This window comes from Hippocampus comes, unplaced genomic scaffold, assembly GCF_001891065.2.
Source record: "Hippocampus comes isolate QL1 unplaced genomic scaffold, H_comes_QL1_v1.1 scaffold65, whole genome shotgun sequence".
In the NCBI taxonomy this organism is placed as follows: Eukaryota; Metazoa; Chordata; class Actinopteri; order Syngnathiformes; family Syngnathidae; genus Hippocampus; species Hippocampus comes.
This window is the reverse complement of record NW_017804749.1, coordinates 26,464-47,443: the sequence shown is the minus strand read 5'-3', so window position 1 is coordinate 47,443 and position 20,980 is coordinate 26,464. Positions and strand designations below refer to the sequence as shown.

At 43.5% G+C, this 20,980-nt stretch overlaps 2 protein-coding genes across 3 annotated transcripts in view; one reads left to right on the top strand and one right to left on the bottom strand.

The window, feature by feature from the left end:
- The first annotated feature begins 2,092 nt into the window (after positions 1-2,092).
- LOC109511947 (E3 ubiquitin-protein ligase RNF34-like) lies at positions 2,093-12,190 on the top strand. Its single transcript, XM_019863388.1, has 7 exons — positions 2,093-2,227; positions 5,849-6,067; positions 7,799-8,275; positions 10,536-10,812; positions 10,903-10,926; positions 11,012-11,053; positions 11,312-12,190. The coding sequence occupies exons 1-7, from the start codon at positions 2,222-2,224 to the stop codon at positions 11,494-11,496; spliced, it is 1,230 nt and encodes a 409-aa protein (XP_019718947.1). The 5' UTR covers positions 2,093-2,221; the 3' UTR covers positions 11,497-12,190.
- A 1,343-nt stretch (positions 12,191-13,533) lies between these two features.
- LOC109512629 (lysine-specific demethylase 2B-like) overlaps positions 13,534-20,980 on the bottom strand; it is an 18,776-nt gene continuing 11,329 nt past the window's right edge. Inside the window, exons 14-22 of one of the 2 annotated variants that reach the window (XM_019864543.1) lie at positions 20,314-20,457; positions 19,823-19,909; positions 19,425-19,718; positions 18,651-18,986; positions 17,818-18,389; positions 17,336-17,499; positions 16,809-16,970; positions 16,495-16,713; positions 13,534-16,341 (exon numbers count right to left, since the gene is read on the bottom strand). In XM_019864543.1, the coding sequence (XP_019720102.1) occupies positions 16,133-16,341; positions 16,495-16,713; positions 16,809-16,970; positions 17,336-17,499; positions 17,818-18,389; positions 18,651-18,986; positions 19,425-19,718; positions 19,823-19,909; positions 20,314-20,457 (2,187 nt within the window). In that variant the 3' untranslated portion in view covers positions 13,534-16,132. The remainder of the gene's footprint in view (positions 16,342-16,494; positions 16,714-16,808; positions 16,971-17,335; positions 17,500-17,817; positions 18,390-18,650; positions 18,987-19,424; positions 19,719-19,822; positions 19,910-20,313; positions 20,458-20,980) is intronic. The other variant, XM_019864626.1, reaches the window with a different exon arrangement.

The following is a 20,980-nucleotide window of genomic DNA, read 5'->3' as shown; positions in this document are numbered from 1 at the left end:
TGCCTCAGGCCACTTAACTGGAAAATTCTAATCAGCAACTCGCACTCGCACATTCGCCGATTGACTTTCACAACCAAACAAACTTGGTGAGGCACAAACTGCGACCCCTGGTGTTCTTTTATGGTAACAATTTTTAAGGCTCTGTATATTTTTTTTATTGGACCATTTCCAACATGGCAGCGTTATCGTGGCGAAAGCCGGTGTTAATATTTGAGAGGCTTTTTGGCAATGAACGACACGTTCCATTCATTGACTTTGTGTGATCATTTCTGCATGCACAACGCTGACGCTAGTTGCTGTTGCTCGTTGAACCCGAGCAGCAGATTTGTATTTGTTTTATAAAAAGGGTAACTAGTCCATCTAGTGACGAAGAATGGATTTACATGTGCCTCCGCAGATGGCTCCATTTGATGAATTCATTGGAAGGACAATGACACTGAGCTACCCGAGTGTCAAAGTGAAAATTAATCCACATAAGGGATTGTCTCTCGTTTGCCTAATCTTACAAGAAATTTCACTCAAATTGCTTTGAGGTTTTTGAGTATTCCTGCTCATATGTATTCAACCAATCACAAAGCATTGCATCAGTGGAGCCAGGAAGCAAGTCAACAGGGGAGGCAAGTCAAGATTCAGTAAACATCCAACCACTTCAAACCTAGTAAATGAATTACCAGGGTACATTGAATAAAACCCCTTTCCTCACCACCTTTGATGTTCCCGACAGTGTGGAGGAATATCCATGGCAAACTGTGTCAGTGCTGGCCTGAGGGCCTCGGAACATATTTAGACCAAAATGGCTGTGAAATTAAACCAACAGCAGGTCACTATTGATGTGATATGGCATAGAAAATTTCAAAGGGGCATTTGCATCATTTCTTTGCTTGCCTGCAGTGATGATTCTGCTGCTGCTGCAGAAGAGTCTCATACCCAAATGTGGTCCATTATCATCAAGTGTGAGATGCCAGAAAAATCTTCTCTCTCCCGAGGCGCACTTGGCCCTGAATGGTGATCACGATGGTACAGTGGAACCTCCAAACTCAAACAATTTGGAGTTCAGCCTAATTTATGCCTAAAACAGTGAGCAAAGGTGTGATGTGTGTATATGTAACATGTCTCACAGTTTGCCACTCTGTAAAAATCCCACATAATCCAACAGGTATCCTAATTTCTACTGCCATGTTTTCTTTTCTTTGTATTTTGCGGCAGGCTGGCTGCCCAGTGGCACCATGCTGCCTTTTATAGTTCAGTCTAGGTACTACAACAGACAATGTGACCCGACGGAATCCAACAAATGTGAAGGTAAAGTGACATAAAGGTTAGGAGATTTGACTTTCCGAAGAGGCCGCATGTACAGAGATCTTTAAACAAAGAGGATGTCATATTCTTGACATTGATCACTAAATTCACTTATTTGCTAAATGCTTGAAGAGTTTTTAGTCTCGCCACAAGGGGACGCAAATTCCCCCCACAAACACCAATGATTTATTTCTCAACATTATAGTAGAAAATAATTTCCGATAGCATCTTTTTGGAAAACTACAGACTTTAGCTACTCGGATATTTTTGTTTTTTTTGGGGGGGGGGGGTAGGACAATAACCAGCGTCTCAGAAGCAATTGTGTTATGCTATCTAAAGTCTTTTCTTCTGTCCTTACATGCACCCAGTCTCCCCAGCAAGTACTGGTTATGCAAAGGAAGGAATACCTTAAATTTATGTTCTGCATCAGGCACAAACTGATTCTCATAAATCCATTAATGGTCATGAAAGATGACTGAAATGATGCACTTGGGTATTTTTCAGCCGTGGATAAATTTATAACACGTCAAAAACAAGCTCGCGAGGTTCACCTTATTTGACTGGTGGTGAGAAGAAAATAAAAACGCCAACAGTGAGGAATTGCCGCTGTGTGGAGATGAAAAAAAAAAAAACAAAACGTGACGCGTGAGCCAAGGGCTCGCACATGCGTCTTTCCGCCCGGCGCTGTTACGTAAAAACGGATTGGCTGTTGCACACACAGCCCCTGTACGCGCGTTTTGATTGGCCGCCGGTCCCGTCTTTGGTTATGACGTTGTACCTACTCCACACATACACACGTACACACAAAGCACAAACATAAAAAGGCAGGAGAGAGGCAAGACGTAATGGTTTGACTCTGTGTGCGTGCTCTTGCGATGACCGTGGCTCCTGCATTAGCCTGCACATTCCTCAAACGGGAGGCGCAATGAAGGTAGGTGCCCTCTGGTGACATGTCATTGACTCACTTGTGTTTATGGAGCTTATACGCACGGTGCCACAGCTCCACTGCTAAGGTGATTGATTACAGTTTACACGGGGTTATATAAGGAGACCCCCTTCAGTGCAGTGGCGGTCATTTTCGGGACTTGTCATGGGTTATCTTGGGTCATGGTGTGTGTTTGTGGTCGGTGCAAACGAGAAAGGCTGCAAAACGTGAAGTCGCCCCCCGCACACACACTTGGAGAGTTCAGTGGATGCAAAGACGCTGCAGCCACCTTCCATTCATCGCTTTAATCCGCTCTAACCAGATCGGAGGGAAGGAGCGGGGTGGGGGTGGGGGGGGGGGGGGGGGGGGGGGGGGGTTGCTCGTCTGCACGAGGAGGATGTTTTGGGGGACGTCTCGGGGAGGACGCGAGGATCGCCCTTCTGCTCCACACTGTGTGTGTCGGGGTTCTCCCCTGTGTTTGTTGGCTGCAGATGAGGATGGAAGCAATGACGTCATATGCTTCACCACAACATACAGTGTGCAGCTCCTTCCGAGGAGATATGTCTCAAATTCGTGCGTCTGTGTGCATTACATGACAATTTAATTAGTGTGTAAATGTGTCGTGACGCGTCTTAATATTCGGTGTAACTGAGATCCAGTGCAAGACCATTCCAGCTCACTTTTAATTGACGCCTGGTTAAAAATAGCTTTAGGATTGTGGTTTCACATTGCAGCGGCACACACTGCATCACACTGTGAGATGTGTTGCAGAATTTTCTCCTTGCCCGTGTGACTAGGAAATTGCTGCTTCGTTGCTATATGAAATTAAAAAAAAAATACTGTAGTGTAGACGAACCCATTGTTTTTATTGTATACAGTACTGTGATTTTTTTCTGTCTCACTTTTGGTTAAATCGTTTGCTGTCACACTGTGTCACGAAGCGAGCAATAATGCCGACGAGTCAACTAATCGTTTTAACCCGAACAATGATTCAAAATTCAGTTAAAAAAAAAAAAAAGCACTTATTTGAATAGTCCAGTTGTAAAAGTGAATCCAGTGTCATTAAACATGTGGGGCACTACTTAACACAAGATCCCTTGCTACCCAATTTCTATCATAAAAATCACTGCATGTTTTCTACGTAGTTCTTTATTGGATGGTTAATGTAAGTTTTCGTTGGCTGAAAGCGCGAATGATCAAAGTTGGACAAAAAATAACCCACAAAAAAAAACATTTCACTCAAAGAGGTTGGTCAACTCATGTCAAGCATACAAGGTTATTGACAGGAAGAACAACACATTGGGCTTTCTTTTGTGATTTTTAATTGTGATATCAGCCCTTTGAGGACCTGAGTCCCCCGGGCTCAACCCCAGGTAACCCCGTTGGTAAAGGCGGGCCTGATTGTGATATGTGAGTTTCATTTTTTTCACTTGAACAGCTGGATTAAATTTCCTTTCAAATTGCCGCACTTCCAGCTTTCATTTGGCCCAAGCGCATTAGCCTGTCCCCAGAATAATGGACGTGACACTTTGTTGATTAATCTGATTCCAATTGAAAAGCATATTTTTTTTTCTGCCCCAGTTCAAAATAAATCTCCGCAAAAACGAGCATATCGGGAAGGCCGTACAAGAGAGTCTCGCAGGTTTCTGCTGCTATTTTTTTTTTATGCTGTGCAGTGATCCCCGCGGCTGTCGTTTTTGTTCTGCGGGCTAGAAATGTTTTTCAGTCCCGCCTCCAAGTCTCCTAAATCTCTTTATTATGCAGGAACAAATCTCAACCCTCTTGGTCGCAGCTTTGAGTTTTATCTGCGTTCACTCCGCATGTCACACATGAGATTTGACTACTTCGGGGGGCCGCTTCGACACACATCGGCAATTTGTGCACTGTACATTTGAGTTTCTCTTGTGACTGTTGGATAAATACCATTAGGCATGCATTTATGCATTCATGTCCTGGTTTTACTCTCTGCCTGAGAGAAAAAAAAACAAAACATATTTTCATCAGAGGGAAATAAGTCTTGTCGTATGCAATATATATTTTTTTCCTCAATTAGACGCCGGAAGGAGACAAATACCATAATCCACCCGTCTCAAAGTGTGGTGTGAAGGCGCCCTCTAGTGTTAAATGCAAGAATTACTGAATGAAATGTTCAAACTGTGAATAATTTCACCGTGGCTTGTACTTTTTTATAAAATCCAACACAGCAGGGGTGCCCAACTCTAGTCCCTGAGCACCCTTGTACAGCCTGTTTCACATGTTTGTCTGATTCAAATGATCAGGAATCGTTATCAGGCTTCTGTAAAACTTGCTGATGAACCGATCATTTGAATCAGATGTGTTGGAGGAGGGAAACATGTAAGCAGGCTGAAAAGGGGCTCTGGCAGACCGGATTTGGGGCCGCCTGCAATACAGTATGTTCATAAAGTATAATTCAGTTGTATTTAACTTTGAAGCACAGCACATCTAAATATCGAACTCTTTTCGAATTAATACTTAATGATTATGTGCGATACATTTCATTTGAATCACTAATATACTATTAAATGTGTCCAAAACTGAAATTATAAAGTGCCTGTTTTTGTCATTAAATCTTTTGATATTTGCCACTAATCTTGGCAGGACATTGAAATGCGTCATTTCATGCCCTTTTTTTTTTCACCCCTCAATAGTGTACATTACGAAATAGGATTTAACTTAATTCCTATGCTACCAGTTTTGATTTGTATGAATGCACGCTATTAGTCACATTGAATCATAGCATTTGCGTGCAAACGTTCTTATTGTCATGTTTTTTTCTTGATCGCTGCATCATGGTCCTTCTACATTCTACATTGGTGTTGATCTGCGCTTAAATGCAATGCCATCCTGTAAATCCTGCTCACAAAGAAACACCAATGAAAACGAAGGTCCACTCACTGATCACGTACAGTCATATTAAATAGACAGGCCTGCAGGGTTCGAGCTTCCCCTCGCCACATTTAGTGCCTTGTTCTCGGGATTACGTAAACACTCCCGAAGCAGACGGCTGAGGTCACATCACAGCGTGTATGTGACAAGTTGGAGCCGGGAGGGAGCCGCCCGGAAACCAGAGGTGAATTCCTGTATTGTGTAGTGCAAAGAGCTTCACAATGTGCTCCTGTGTGTATGTGTGTGTGCATGTGTGCGTGTGTGTCAGCTATCGATTGACACAGCCTGGTAGAGTAGAGGAAGACAGAGTTCCCTATGCCCCTGTCTCCTCCATTCATTAGTATGCTGCTGAGCTGCTGTTGCGCAGTTTTATGTCATCAACAAACTGACTTTAGAACATTCAACGAGAGCGTTTCCTCCCTAGCCCTCCCATATAAAAACGATGTGAATCGGAAAATCTGTTTCATTTAAAAGATGCAGTGCGTGTGTGCGAGTGCGTTGAATCCAACCGAGTTGAGTCGCGCCGGTATAAAGTACAGTAATCCCTCGTTTATCGCTGGGGTTCAGTGAATTCCGTGAAGCAGTCATCTTCATTTTTTTTTTTTTTTTTTACATACAATACTGTACTGAATGAAACCAAAGATTAAACCTTATTTCAGGTCCAACATATTAATATACATATTCGCGTTTCCTGCATCAAGGTGTGTTTGTGCTCACCAGGCCGGAGCCTCGTCCATGTGGGCGTCATGCTGCGGGCTGCTGAACGAGGTGATGGGCACGGGAACGGTGCGGGCTCAGCAGCCCGGCTTCGGGGCCGGGGCCGGGCCTTTCCGCTTCGCCCCGAGCGCGGGGTACTCCACGTACCCGCCACCTAGCTCGGGGAGCGCCGGGCAGTTGTGCAAGGCCTGCGGACTGGCCTTCTCCGTCTTCAGACGTAAGGTAAGCCACGGCGAAGTGAAAGTCCACTTTGTTTTGTGCAACTGTGGAGACAGTGGAACAGTTAAGACTCGTTTATTATGCCAGACCCACTCGTATGTATAAATGCTCCACTCTTCTCAATGTCTTATCTGTGGATTCGTTTTACACAGTGCCCCCTAATGTTCAGACTGAGACACCGAAACACCTTTTGTTACAAGTTACATGTGAGTGAAATGTGCAGCAAGACTGTTTGAAAACCATTGACGTTAGATGTTGAAATCTCACTAATGACAAGTTGTTACTCTCGTTAGGAGGCATGACCAATTCATCTAATTAAAAAAAAAAAAAACAACAACTCAATTTTCCACAATATGTCCCCGTTAATAGAACGTGTGAAGAGTCACAGCCTGGTGATCGTGTGCCCGAAGCATTTGGACCAAAATAAAAATAGCACCTCTCCAGAAAACTTTGTCAACCTTTCCTATCGGTGCCTGTGCAGTCTTTGCAAACGATACCCAAATCATGAAAATCGTATTCTGTCACGCTGACATTTCTGCAGGGACGGTCATGTCAGAGTATAATGGCAGAGTGCATGCGCGTGTGCCAGTCAGACGGGCACGTGTCAGCTTCCTGCTTGCTCTCACCGCAAAACGCACTCGCAGCGATGAGCCCGTTTGTGAGTCAGCGTGATATTTTCAGGCCACCTTTTAATAAGTGTGGAGGGGATTAGCGGGCAAGCGATCGTGGGGCAAGGTGTCGATGATGGTGCGGAAGGAAGTGAGACACATTTGCGCGTGAGTGATAAGCAAATGTTTACCAATTGGGCTGACCTCCTTTCACAGCCATTTCAAGCGTCAATCCACCCAGCTGCTCGGTGTAAAAGTGGATGGCGAGTTGGGTTTTACGATTTTGAAAAACAATCTAACCCCCCCCCCCACCCCCCATGTTGTGATTGCGATTTAATATGCAATGATTTTTTCCAAATATTCACATTCTTGGAAAGAAACATAACAGAAATTCAAATCAGCCGTGGCGGTGGTTCTCCATCAGGTGGACTGCGCGATGACTGACACTTCTGGGTTAAATCCCAACAGTATGTGTGTGTTTACCACTACAAACAGCAGCTGCAATGAGCTCAGCACCGCCTTCGGGGGAAACACTTTGGAGTATCAAAGTTTGCATGGATTCAAGCTTATTTATAAGGAGCCACCAGAGGCGCCATCAACCCTTTAAAATGCCGACAGGAGTCAGACATGCAGGCGTGCAATATTTAAGAGCATTTCATTAAATGATGCTCGAGTGGAATGAAAAAGAATGACAGATGCCATCCCTTTGGTGTGAGTGTGGGGAAACTGCCTGTCAATGCTTTTTTTTCTGTAGTATGCATGTCTCTGACTGAGTATGGCTTTAAAAGGTGGGGCCTGGTCTGGTGAGTGACATGGGTGTCAGTGACACACGTTAAGCAAGACTGATACCAAGAGTTTGTGGGGAAACTGCCTGTCAATGCTTTTTTTTCTGTAATATGCGCGTCTTTGAGTATGGCTTTAAAAGGTGGGGCCTTGTCTGGTGAGTGACATGGGTGTCAGTGACACATGTTATAACTAAGCAAGACTGATACCAAGAGTTGAGGGAGCTGCACTCTCATTTATTGACACCCACGTCAATCACCACTTACATGTACGCCACTAATTACAGCATTAAATCGCATCCAATTACCTCACACGGTGACTAACTGTGTCCTCTCCTCGATAGCACGTGTGCTGCGACTGCAAGAAGAGCTTCTGCGCGCTGTGCTCCGTGCTGCAGGAGAACTTGCGCTGCTGCGCCACCTGCCACTTATTGCGGGGCACCGCCTTCCAGAGGCCACGCCTCATGCAGCTGCGTGTCAAGGACCTGCGGCAGTACCTGCTGCTACGCAACATCCCCACCGACACCTGCAGGGAAAAGGAGGACCTGGTGGAACTGGTTTTGTGCCACCGGGGCACCCGGGAGCCGCCCCGACCTGTGATGGTGGTGCAGGAGGAGGAAGAGGAGGAAGACGAAGAAGAGGAAGTGGATGGAGACACGCCCGAGGAACGGGAGGGACATGATGAAGATGATACAGACAGTCTCCACTCACGTGCCGCCTCGCCGCCCTCCCCCGCCGACTCAACATCCGAACAGTCGCTTGGATCCGCCTCTCAGGGAGTCGTGCTCAGCCCAAGTGACAGCTCAGGGACCCCAAGCCAGGTGACACTGACACACAATTAGAGTACGGTTAAAACAAAAAATAGCGAGCTAGTGTGGCTAGTTATAGTGAGGAGCCAGTCCTCAAAGTTACCTCAACTCCATGGCAGCGCATAAGCAACACTTCTTTCTGACAAATATCGCTATTGCTAAAGGAGGACGAGGAGTAGCGAATCATGTGACACATCGAGAGAGAAGCAAGAACATGAGAAGACGGAGAAGCCATTGCTAACTGCAAAGCTAACATGAAAGGAAGATGAATGAAACGTCCTTAAATTTGGTTTCAAATAAATGTAGAAAGTTTTTTTTAAATTAAAAGCTAGTTTATTTGTAGCTAAGCTAAATTAATGATGACGAAATACTTTTTAAATTAAAAAATCTTTTAATTGTGTTTATTCGAACTACGTTTTAGATTATTAAAAAAAACACGATTTGAAGCAATTATTTTTTGATTGGAAAGAATGTGAATAATTGGTTGACATTTCAACTTCACAAATGGCCCATCTGCCTCTTTTAAAAATCAAATGTGGCCCTTGAGTACAAAAGTTGGCTCAGCCCTGCTCTAGATGCTTGTTGAGCTGAATTCAACAACAATTATGTTGATTTTTCTCTCCACAGCGTGGATTCTGCATTCATGTGACAGCTGCAAGCAGCAGCATTTACACTCTGACTGCCACTGTGTGTGCGCGTGTGCTTGCGTGTGTGCGCGTACGTGCGTGTCTGTGTGTACATGCAGACCAGCGAGCAAGGCGGCTTAAGCCCTTTGCCTTTTTTTAGGTCGCTTACATGGGCTGAGTCAGTTATGTAACGCGCACGCAGGTTGACAACTCCCTGCAGCAACGCAGCTGACACCAAACGCGATGCTGAGCACCATATTAACACTGCATTAAAACACAAAACACACACACACGCACCCACACAACTTCCTGTGCACTTTGCTGGGCATCGTGCTTCTTCCTCTGTTGTTTATAGGACATAAACTATTGTGTGGCAAGAAATTACAAATTCCAGTGGGTTAAATATAATATGCAAGTCATGACATACTGGAAACACACTATACAAAAGGTGCATTAAAAGTGATGCCTTCACAAAGATAATAATGCTAACATTTGCATGACACAGAGTCCCCGATTAAATATGAGGAAAATGCACGCCGCACAAGAATTCAATATTTCATTTGAAACCCAAACTCGAATTTGAAACCCTCATTTGAAACCCAGTTGAAACCCTACTTTGGGGGACCGAAACCTCGTTTAAAACCACACTTTGAAACCCTAACCCTCATTTAAAACCGTACTTTGAAACCCTAACTCTACTTTGACGGTAAGGGTTAGTGGGGAAGATTGACTAATCAGATGGGATTGATTTAATTTTTTTCGACTGCAGTATCATTTTCCACCAATAGATGGTGCTAATACAACGTTCACATTCATTCATTATTTTCACTCGTCAGTACTTTCAAGAAATAAGCAAAACTGTAGTGTCGACATATTTTTTGTGGTCGACTTATCCGACCTAGTCAATTTTATTCTCGCAGCCCTAACCATGAAATACTGAATTTGCCTGATTCATGTTGCACTGAGCTGCCAGTCCCCCTTGCTAGCAAGTGGCGATGATTTCCACATTTCCAACTCCGCGATTATCCGTTTTTGCTTTGCCGTCTCAGGCCCCGCGTTTGCGGTCGGATCACACAAACACAAAAAGCCAAAGAAAAAGCAAAACACCTGAAAAAAAAGTAGCTATGGAGGAGTCTGAGATTATGTGCTGTCTAGCCAACCAATGCATTATTAATACATCGGAGCAGGAATTTGCCTGGACACACACACACACACACACACTGAAGTTGAATCAAGCACTTGCTCGTCTCCTTTTCCACTACGGAACTCTTCATTGATTCCCGTCTCCTTTTATTCCTGACCTCCATCTTCAAAGAAAATCATTAAGCGGCAAGTTAAGTGTCTGCCGTGCGCGCAGTGGAGCGCTTACTCAAATATGACTCTTGTCGTATTAGATAACGGAACAGATGTACTCTCAATATCAGCGCTCGAGTCCTTCTGTGCGATACTGAAAGTCATCGCATAATGAGGTGCATTGTGCGATGATGTCGAGGAGGACTTGGTTCACGGTGAAACATTCACCAAAATTAGAGTTTGGAAATTGATTCTTATGGTGTTCGGATCGAAGGTCAAATTACAACGCAGCGTTGTTCGACTTAATTTCCCCCAACTGTCACTTGTTCCTTACATTGTTGCTCTGTTGTTAGTTTTCCCCTCAGGAGCCCGAGGACACGGCCAGCGTGTCGCTCCTCAATCTGGAGCAGACGGCGAGCCCGACGGAGGCCATCCCGGCCACGCAGAGGAGGGTCCGCGCCTCGCTGTCCGATTTGGACGACGAGGACGCCATTGAGAGGCTGTCGGTTCGCCAGTTGAAGGAAATCCTCGCCAGGAACTTCGTCAACTACTCGGGCTGCTGCGAAAAGTGGGAGCTGCTGGAGCGCGTGCATCGCCTCTACAGAGAAAACGAGCTCAACAGGAAGTCCAGTACGCACCGACTGTTTTCGAAATATTATATTTTACCTCTTGACATTTTTAACGTGACTTTTTTTTTCTCCACTCTTTTGTTCTTTTTAGTGGAAAATGTAAGCATTACTGCAGGTAAGTATTTCCTCACTATCCGATTGTCACAGCACAACTGATTTTTTTTCTTTTTTAACTCTGTCCTATTTTTTTCCCTACAAAGTGGTTGCATATCCTCCACCTTTGTGCAACAGTGCTGTCGGAGGTAAGCTTTTTTTTTCCCTACCTACTCAGAATATTGGTCAATGGGTTAGCCAGTTAACAGCCAGCCAACTCGCTGACACTCACATCACTCACCAGGACAGGCCACGCCTTTGAAAGCCATACACTCAGTCTCAGATATAGTGAGGATGGCAATGCTAAGTGGATAAAAATAATACCTGCACATCACGTTAATTTGCAATTCGTATCAAGTCATATAACTCGAGTCTGTAAGTGTTTTTACGTTATTTGCGGCCCACAGACGGCGTGAAAGCCCAGCTGGCCTCTGACGATAATCTTTGTCGCATCTGCATGGACGCCATCATTGACTGTGTTCTGCTGGAGTGCGGCCACATGGTGACCTGCACCAAATGCGGCAAGAGGATGAACGAGTGCCCCATCTGCAGGCAATACGTAGTGCGGGCCGTGCACGTCTTCAAGTCCTAGAAAAACTCTCGCCGTCAAAGACACTGAAATGGGAGCGAGCGGCTTGGACCGGCGGTTCTTGTGTGACACGGCAGGGGTTCGAGTTGACACGGTCGACTACAACATGTGCAATACTCTTAAAAAAAAAAGGAGACGTGTGTGTGTGTGTGTGACAGATTTGAGAATGTGTGTGTTTTTATTAATATAGAATCTTGGTTCTAGTTTAACAGCACATTTTATGTTAGCAGATGACGTCAAATAACACGCCAATACCCTCATCCTCTTAACTTTGCTTTTCAGAGCCAGCAAGTTTGATGTGATGGTAGAAAGCAGTTTACAGTAAGGGTTTATTTTTGTTTCGAGTCATTACTGGCCAAAAAATAGCAGGACTGCGAATCCGGAACACGCGAGTTTAGTGTAAATTATCGGGTTACCCACAATTTATTTGTCATTTCTTGTTTTGACAAACACTATCAGTTTTCACGTCATCAATTTGATCATAACAGCTGCTGCTCGATGATATCTTCTTCCCACCCTGACAGAGGTCATGGTCTTTTTCACTTCAGTCTGTTGTGCAAAGGAAGTGAGACACTTTCTTTGATATCTGCTCATCCATGTAAACAAAAATATGTATGGAATTGCTGTTACTGTAAATGTGTTGCATATAGATAGCTTCCATTGTTGTTATGAATTAAATGTATATTTTTTCATGGGCTAGACTTGCAGGGGTGGGGAACCTTTCTGACTAAGAGAGCCATGAAAGCAAAATGTTTGGAAATGTATTTCAGTGTTATTTGAGATATATAAGATAAGATAACCTTTATTAGTCCCACACTAGGGAAATTTGCAGTCTACAGCAGCAAGATGGGGGGGGGGGGGAGAATAAAGTGTTTCATTGCACAAAATAAATAATCTATACACACACTTTATTTTAAAAACTGAATTCAACAAAATGTAGTATAATAAGCCTCTGAATGTATTCTTTTAAATAATTCTGTTGCAATACTCACCATTAATGTGAATTTTTCCGTTCCTCACGATTGCTAGCAAAGCTAGCGGAATTATAGTCAGCTTGCCGGGTCCATGCACGGAGTTGCTGCTGGCTAGGTTTCCCCCTGCTCCGGAGCTTGCAGAGCATTTTGATGCTAACGTAGCATGGCGCGTGTCAAAGTGCCGCTTTACATTCGACCGTTTCTTCGATGGTATTTTGTCATTGCGAATTAGACACACCGCAGAACCTGTTCTCTCCACAAAGGCGAATCCTTCGGTCCATTCGTCCCGAAGTGTACCACACTCGTCGTATTTTTTTTGTTTTCGCCATCTGATTCGTCGAAGGATTAGCTTTGTGCTAATAACCGAGCGGGCTGATTCAAAAAAGGGGGCGTTTACCTGTTGACGCAGCAAGGCAAAGTAGGCCAGTATCATCCAATCAAAATTGCTCTTGGAGCCAACCGCAGCCCCGAACAGGAAACGAGCAGTGAAAAATCGATGGATGGGTTAAACAAACGAGGATATTTAGTTTTATCTGCGAGACAGATGCAATCATCAAAAGAGCCACATAAGGTTCGCGAGCCATAAGGTTCCCGACCCCTGGACGAGAGGCAAGGCTCGGAGGTTTATGAACAGAATGTATTTCTGACGGGTTTGTCAAGACCTTGAAAATGTGTCGGTTTGGATTTTTTTCTTTTTTTTTTTTGCTACGCATTCCCCATTCACGTCCGTTATTTCTTTATTTGTTTTAATGCGGGTGTTTGTCAATGGACGATGTCATTCACGGGCAGCTACAGTCTTCTGGAGGGCACTCATAATCCTGGATCTTTATATTTTGGATTGGATGGAACTTTTTATTTTGGTAAACAAAACAAACCAAAAAAAATTATTGGGTTCAATAAAATGCAGTCAAATCTGTTTGACCAAAGTGTTTTTTAAAAGGCCTTTAATAGCTCAAACTTTCCCTATATAAGCTTTAAATGTGTACATTTACATTACATTACAACATTTACAGTCAACATGTATAATACACACGTCCATACAGTGGTTTAACCATACCAAATAACATTTTTTGCTACGCATTCCCCATTCACGTCCGTTATTTCTTTATTTGTTTTAATGCGGGTGTTTGTCAATGGACGATGTCATTCACGGGCAGCTACAGTCTTCTGGAGGGCACTCGTAATCCTGGATCTTTATATTTTGGATTGGATGGAACTTTTTATTTTGGTAAACAAAACAAACCAAAAAAATTATTGGGTTCAATAAAATGCAGTCAAATCTGTTTGACCAAAGTGTTTTTTAAAAGGCCTTTAATAGCTCAAACTTTCCCTATATAAGCTTTAAATGTGTACATTTACATTACATTACAACATTTACAGTCAACATGTATAATACACACGTCCATACAGTGGTTTAACCATACCAAATAACAAATGTAAACATGTAAAGTATTGAACTTTAAAGTAAAAAAGTACAAAATTGGAAATGAACAAAAATCCAGATAGAAAGACATGAAAAGTGCATTAAACTGTACTCACTCATTTTTGCACTGCTTTAACCTCAGTGGGCCCCCAAAATTCGCAAATTGGGAACATATTCCCCATTACTCACACCACCGCCGTCCCCATCGTGGTTTTTACTCATTCCCATGCTTATCTGCTGTTTTGACCCAATCCCCCGTTTAGTCACAACTATGAAGGCGCATTCGTTATTGACAGATTATCACTATTTTTGGTCGGGCTCGTTCCATCCCAGCGAATAGCGGAGGTGCACTATACAATGTTGTCAAAATAGTACATCATTCCAAAGCCTGAACATTGTCAAATATTTCCCAGTTTGACCTCAAAACTTTGCATTTTTCTACCTATGAGTCAAAAATGGGAGAAAAACAAACTTTTACCAACTTTGTGCAGGTTCTTCAAATGGCACCGGATTACAAACAAACAACCAGCAAAAAAATAAAAAAAACAAACAAACTGATAAACAGTCATCTTTCTAACTTTTGGGAATGGGGAACCTAGGAACTACCCGAGCATTAGATAGAAGCTCAGATACTGTATATCAAATATCCCCAGCTCACATGAATCTGAATCATTTTCTTTCTAGACTTTTCTAAAGTGACTGCCTTCAAACTAATGACGGCTTAATTTTGATGAAAGAGCAAGCATCCATGCTGAGCTAATAGTACACTTTCTCCACAAATAACACACGTAATGGAGGAGTGATGACAAGAAGCTTTTAGCTGGGAACAAAGAAAAAAATATATATGTACAGCTCTGGAGGGGGACGAAAAACAAATCAAGAGACCTTTAAGAGACTTAAATGCTCTAAATGACAATATTTATGATTGAATTTTATTTTTTATAAAACAAAGCAAAAAATGTTAACTTGACTCATCCAGTGAATAAAAAAAGTCTACACACCCTTGTTCAAATGGCAGCTTTTGGTGATAGGGGGGGAAAAAAACCCTGCCATTTTAGGCTCTGAGACATTTAGACTGACTATTTTGAACTGTCGCTAATTCCCCACAAAATCGACTAAGACAGAAGAAGACTGAAGAAAAACAGCACCAAAGCATGCCGCCGTGCTTTGTTAGAACAGAATAATTCTTCTAATAAAAAGAAAAAAAAAAGCCTATTAGAACTTCTGAAATGCATTTTGTGGTTTTGGTGAGAGGCACTTTAAAAAGCGGCGGATATGTGCTGACTCACGTTTAACAAGAATTTAAAAGTGATTGGTTAATTTTGAACACGGTGTGCACACTCAGTTGCCCTCTCGAAAAGTGACATCATTCTAAAGCTTGTTTTAACCATCGATGGGACAGCCTGTACATTTCAATTGATTCTGTTTTGTCTCACAAAAACCTGGCATTTGTAGAGAGATGTGTAGACTTTTAATCCACACTATACCTATAATCTTGCAGTCGTCTCACTCTTTTTCCATAGCTGCATTTAACTACAAGTGCATGTCAATAAATTGGAATAAGGTAGAAATCTTAAATGGTCGGGCCGTAGATTTAAATGCATTTTGGACTTATGCTCCCCCCCAAAAAAATGTGGAAAACTTCACACTTTCTGGATGTAACTTGTAACTTTTATGAAACTGAGTACAGTTTCATAAAAGTTACATTTTCAATTGAACTAGTGTAATGACAAAGTTTTCTATCATATTCTGGTTTATTGAGATGTACCTGTATATATAAATACAGTTTACAGTCTCAGGATTTGTGTAATAGGTGCAAAAAAAACGTCAGCGATACGCACATTACGATAAAACTAATGTGCTTCAATAAATATGAAACAGAAAAATAAAAACAATAACACTGTGTATTGATTATCAATATCAGTAGTATAATACTGTATATGAATGTAGGAAACACTTTCTGCTACAAAAATAGTCACTCTCGAACAGAAAACAAAAAAAAAAAAAAAAAAACAGAAGAAATAAATAACAAAAACGTTCGACAGTTCCAGTCAGAAGTTTAGAGATGCTTCCTTGTGCTATTGAATTGGAAGGTGTGTCTAAACTTTTGGCAAGTACTGTACCATTTTTACATTCTGGCTCAGTAGTTTGGCAAGAGGAGACAACACACAGTGCTGCTCTCCTCTTCTTCCTCCTCCTCCTCCTCCGGTGGTGGTGTGGCGCCCCCGTGTGGAGCAGCGCGTTAATCGCGGCCTGCGCCGGCAACGGCGGGTTGGATCCTCTGCAGCAGTTTGTCGTCGATCAGTTCAAACTGAACGCTGACCGACATCTCGGCCACGAAGCGCTGGCAGCCCTCCCTGCTCACCTGCTTGCAGAAGCGCAGGTCGATGCGGCGAATGCTGCCGCAGCGCTTGAAGTAGGTGAGCGATTGGTCCGTCACCCTGTTGCACACTGGCGGGGCAAAAATGGCGTGGGTTAGCAGAAGATATTCATTATAGATATTTCTTTTTGTAATTAGTAGGTTGATTCGTCAGTATCGGTATTTTACACCAGACAGGGCTTTGGCTTTGTGTTTCAGTTTTTCAGCCACGAACAGGATCACACCTGAGAGGTTGACGTCAGTCAGGGAGTCTCGAGTGGTGGTCCCTGCTGCCGTCAGGATATTGACGGACTGGTCGGTGACGTGGTTGCAGTAGCTGAGGTCCAGCTTGGACAGCGCGGCCATGTGGCGAATGATGAGGCGCAGCGTGGAGTCCGTGATGTCCAGGCCGGCCAGACGGAGGTCCTCGACGTTGCGCAGCTTGCTGCGGTTGTCCAGCTGGCCTGTAGGGGGCGATACCCGGCGGATGGGGCGTCGATGATGCATCAAAATCTCATGAGAGCGAATATAAAAGTACGAAGGGATGAACAATTGGCACCTGGCCTGTTATCGGTAGTGGGGGAGAGCAGGTCCCTCATCTGGGCGTCTTTCAGTCCCTCCACCCACTGAACGTCCAGCGTTCGAAGGAGAGGACAGCAGGAGGTGCAGAGAGCGGAGACGGCCACCCATGAGCACCCGGACAACAGCAGAACTCGCAAACCTGTGCGGAGAACGTCAGAAATGACATGAGTTCATGTGGTGACCGTTTTTAGACAAGGTTTTGAAATCAGGTTCATCAAGCAAATATAAATTCTCTTCCTAAAAAAAAAGCTCAAGTTATGCTCGACAGTCTCTCTTTTTTTTTAGTCGGTAAAATGATGGGGTTTAAGTCTGGAGATCAAAAAAATTAGGTTTTCAGAACTGCCAACCTAGAGGAATGTCCATATTTTTTACATTTTGTTAAGAACATTACACGCAACAGGTATTGCTGTACATTGTGTAATAGAATTTAAAAAAGTAGAGATGGTTCAATACAAATACCTGCCTTATTTCAAAGTACCGAGTATTCGGTACTTTGGTTAATACCTGGCAGTCTGTTGATGAGCCAGCTGAGTTGCTTCTTGGAGATGTTGGTCCAGCTCAAGTCCAGGGCGACCGGTTGCCTCCGGATGATCCCACTCAGCATGAGAGGCGTGATGGACTTGCAGCGGTTCAGACTGATGCGCTTCCACAGCCTCTTGTCGCAGCACCTCGCCACAAACAAACATGGCAATTTTATTTAGAACAAAGTATATATCGCAGAGCATAATTAATGCCACCACCTCCTAAAAATGGGTTAAATTGCCTCTGGAGCAACTCATGTAGCCAGATAATATAACAATATTCACAGGCATATATTCTTTATCCTCCTCTGCGAAGTACGACTGATATTATTGCAACTTATTGAGGAGTTTTGACCTTCTCTGTGTATATCCGTATGTATGCACTGCCCGCGCGTGGCCAAGATGTTTACAGCAAAAGGAGCAGCACGATATCCAGTGAATCGAAAAAAAATGTGGAAAACTCACCATCGGTTCCACGTCCTGCACACGCGCATACACACGCAGAGATCTTTGAGCGCCAGGTGACCAAAGACGGACATCCAGGCCTCGCGCCGCATGGCGTGCTCCAGGCCGTCATTCAGGGGAAGCCGGTCGGGCGGGGGGCTGATGGGAGGCGGTCTGATGACGTGGCGCTCCATTTGGATGCATTTGGGCGGCGAGCGGCAGGGCAGCGGGCGCGGTGCGAGCGGCACGACAGGAGCGCTCCGGTTGCAGCTGAGCGGCGAGTGGCGCCGCGGCATTCCGTTGGCCTCCCGCCTGTGTCGCATCCAGCCTCCGAGGTCCCCGCTGCCGTTGTTCAGAGGCCATCTCGGATCGGACACCCCCAAGTCGTTCTCGGGCTCCGCCTTGACCGGCCGGTGGTTCTGATTGGACACGAGCTCCTCGGATTTGACCATCTTTTGGTTTTGATTGGTTCCCTCTTCCCATTTGGCGGCGACATCCTCCGTCTTCGGTTGACTTTGAAGCTGGTTGGCCGAGCTGTTCTGGTGGTTGACGCCGTCTTTGGTCTTGAGCAGGTGTCGGCGTTGATGGCGAGCCTTTAAGGTAAGCAAATAAGTAAGTGAATTTCAAGTGTGGTTCCACTACAATGGGTCCCTATAATTGGGATGTAAGGTGTTATTTTTGTCCAATTGGCATCGCCATCCTCACACTTGACCGTAGTATGTGTGACTATGACTGTGTGCTTTGTTTGTGCAAAACAACACAGAAAGTTGAGTCAATTTTTTAGATTAACTGGGTTATTTTTGATTTAGTTTTTATCGTGCTCAAGGTGGATTTTTTTTTTTTTGCAGCCCTACTTTATTTGATGGTGACATTTCGGAAGTCCTCTCCTCGCCCTCCTCGCCGCTGGGTCCCACTTCTGAGGCGCTTTTGGCAGATTGGTCGCTCTCTCCGGTCGATGCCGTTCTCCTTAGAGCACTCATAAGCACTTTGGATTTGTCCTCCGTCCTGCTGTAGTCGTGCTTTTCGCCGTCCTTATTGTCATCTCGGCCATCCGGTTCCTTCTTGGCCTTGAAATGGATCCTGTGCAAAGAGAATCTGTCTTCCAGGTCATCCTCATACTTGCCGAGGTCGTTCTCTGTCTTGATGTGCCTCAGCAGCTTTGCGCTAGGAGGCTGCTCCATTTTTGAGAGCTTTTGAAAAAAAGACAATAGTGAGGATCAACATGGGCAGCCATCAAGGATCAAATGATAGAACACATTCAATAAACTGTGTTGCCAAAATTAGCCTGTTTTGATGGGGGGGGGGGGGTTCCCTGACAACCATAGGACGGCTACTACGTGCGCAGGGAGCAGTCCAAAATGTGAAGATATTTATTTTCATTTAATAAATTTTTCCCTGTTTTTTTTTCTAAAATGTTGATTTTTTTTTCCAAATATTTTTGTGTTTGTGTCATATTATTTTATTTTTCAAATATGTTGGTATTACATTATAATATGGATAGAATTTGCATGTAATTTTCATTATATAATTGTATTTTGTATAACATTATGGTATATATATATATATATATATATATATATATATATATAAAAAAAAAAGAATTTTGCCACTTTTTACAGTACCCTGACCTTCCTTTTAACATCGTCAGGTTCATCTTGAGTGTCAAACAGCTTTCTCTTCTTCCTGAGAGGGTTTTCCTCCAGTCTCGGGCGAGGCAAGCCATCCAGGGAGATCAGAGGGGGTCGCTTCTTGGGAAGCTCTTCATCTCGTTCGGCTTTTCTCTTGGCCGTAACTGCGGCCAGGGAAGGCGAAGGGGTGTCGGGCTCCTCTTTGGCGTCCCGGATCGGACGCGCATCTTTCAACAGCGAGCCCGGGAGGTTTGAGGCGTACTTGAATCCTGGACCTCTTTTTTGCTTTGAGGCCAAAAGATGAGAAAGCACAGCATCACTTTATTTCTCTTGTTTGTGGCGATGGGCGGAAATGACCATTGTGAGCACACAACAAATGCATACAAGACTAAGCTTACTTTGCCCGTTTTCCCAGCGTGGTTACACGTGGGACACTCCCAGCAGTTCGGCAACTCGTCATTGACAACGCCACTGGAATCTTTCACCTGCACGCAACAACCACTTGGAGATTAGAAATGTAATGAAAGGACTCAAGTAAAAAGGAGTGGGAGAAAAGCAATTCCTCAACATTCATATTTTCTTCTCTTCACGTTGTTGAGGTGGCCGCTTTTATCGAAACCTATGTAATAAAAGTTACATTTACACTAATACTATTGTAATGTTTTCTTTTGCTTTGATTTTTTTTTTTTTTAATTCATGTTTTTTATCGTACATCATTAAATGATGGCCGGGGCATGATTTTATTTATCCAAACACAACTTAACACAAATTGAAGTTTTATTTTATATTTGATAATTTCTTTAGATTTGTATTCATTTTTCAGATCATGATAACTCATTATTTCACCATTATTGTCTTCTTCTTTGAGGAGTTGGAACGCGTGGCTTGCCTTTAAACAGTGAGGGTGGACAATCTCGTTGCAGATGGAGCACTCCATGAGCATCAGCTGGAACTTCTCCTCGTCGTCCTCCACCGTGTCCTCCTTGCCCGCTTCTCCGCAAACGACACACACCGCAGTGTGCGGCAGCACCGGCTGAGCACAAACCACGTCATCGTCATCGTCATCATCATTATCATCATCATCATCATCGTCGTCATGTGAACTGTCATCTTAAGACAGGTGAGCAAACTATGACTTTTGAGAGGAAGCGATGAAAGATGTTCAAAATGTCAAATGATGTATTTCAGCAGTCAAATCATAATTCATTCTCATTTTTATTTTCCCAAAACATTTGTAGGTGAGATTCAACAAATAAATGAATAAGTACAAACTATGTTAAAACGTTTCTATTAATATTACCAACAAAAAAAAATCAGTTTCAAATGGTATCATTTATGGTATTGTTTATAATTAATGTGTTTATAATGAATTAACCAATTATTTGATGAAGTCAATAAAAGTGCTAATGGATACTGAAATTGTTTTATTTTATTAATATTTTTCATCTGCATGGTTAACAATAAATCTACCGGCTAAACAAATACAAAATAAAGTGGACAAACAATAAATACATTTTAACTAATTTTGGGGGGGGGGCGGGGGGAAAGGGAAACTA

Excerpts from the sequence above, each read along its gene's own strand:
- LOC109511947 (XM_019863388.1), top strand. Across the intron at positions 6,068-7,798 it reads TCTCCGTCTTCAGACGTAAG|CACGTGTGCTGCGACTGCAA; the intron begins GTAAGCCACGGC and ends TCTCCTCGATAG. Across the intron at positions 10,927-11,011 it reads AAATGTAAGCATTACTGCAG|TGGTTGCATATCCTCCACCT; the intron begins GTAAGTATTTCC and ends TTCCCTACAAAG.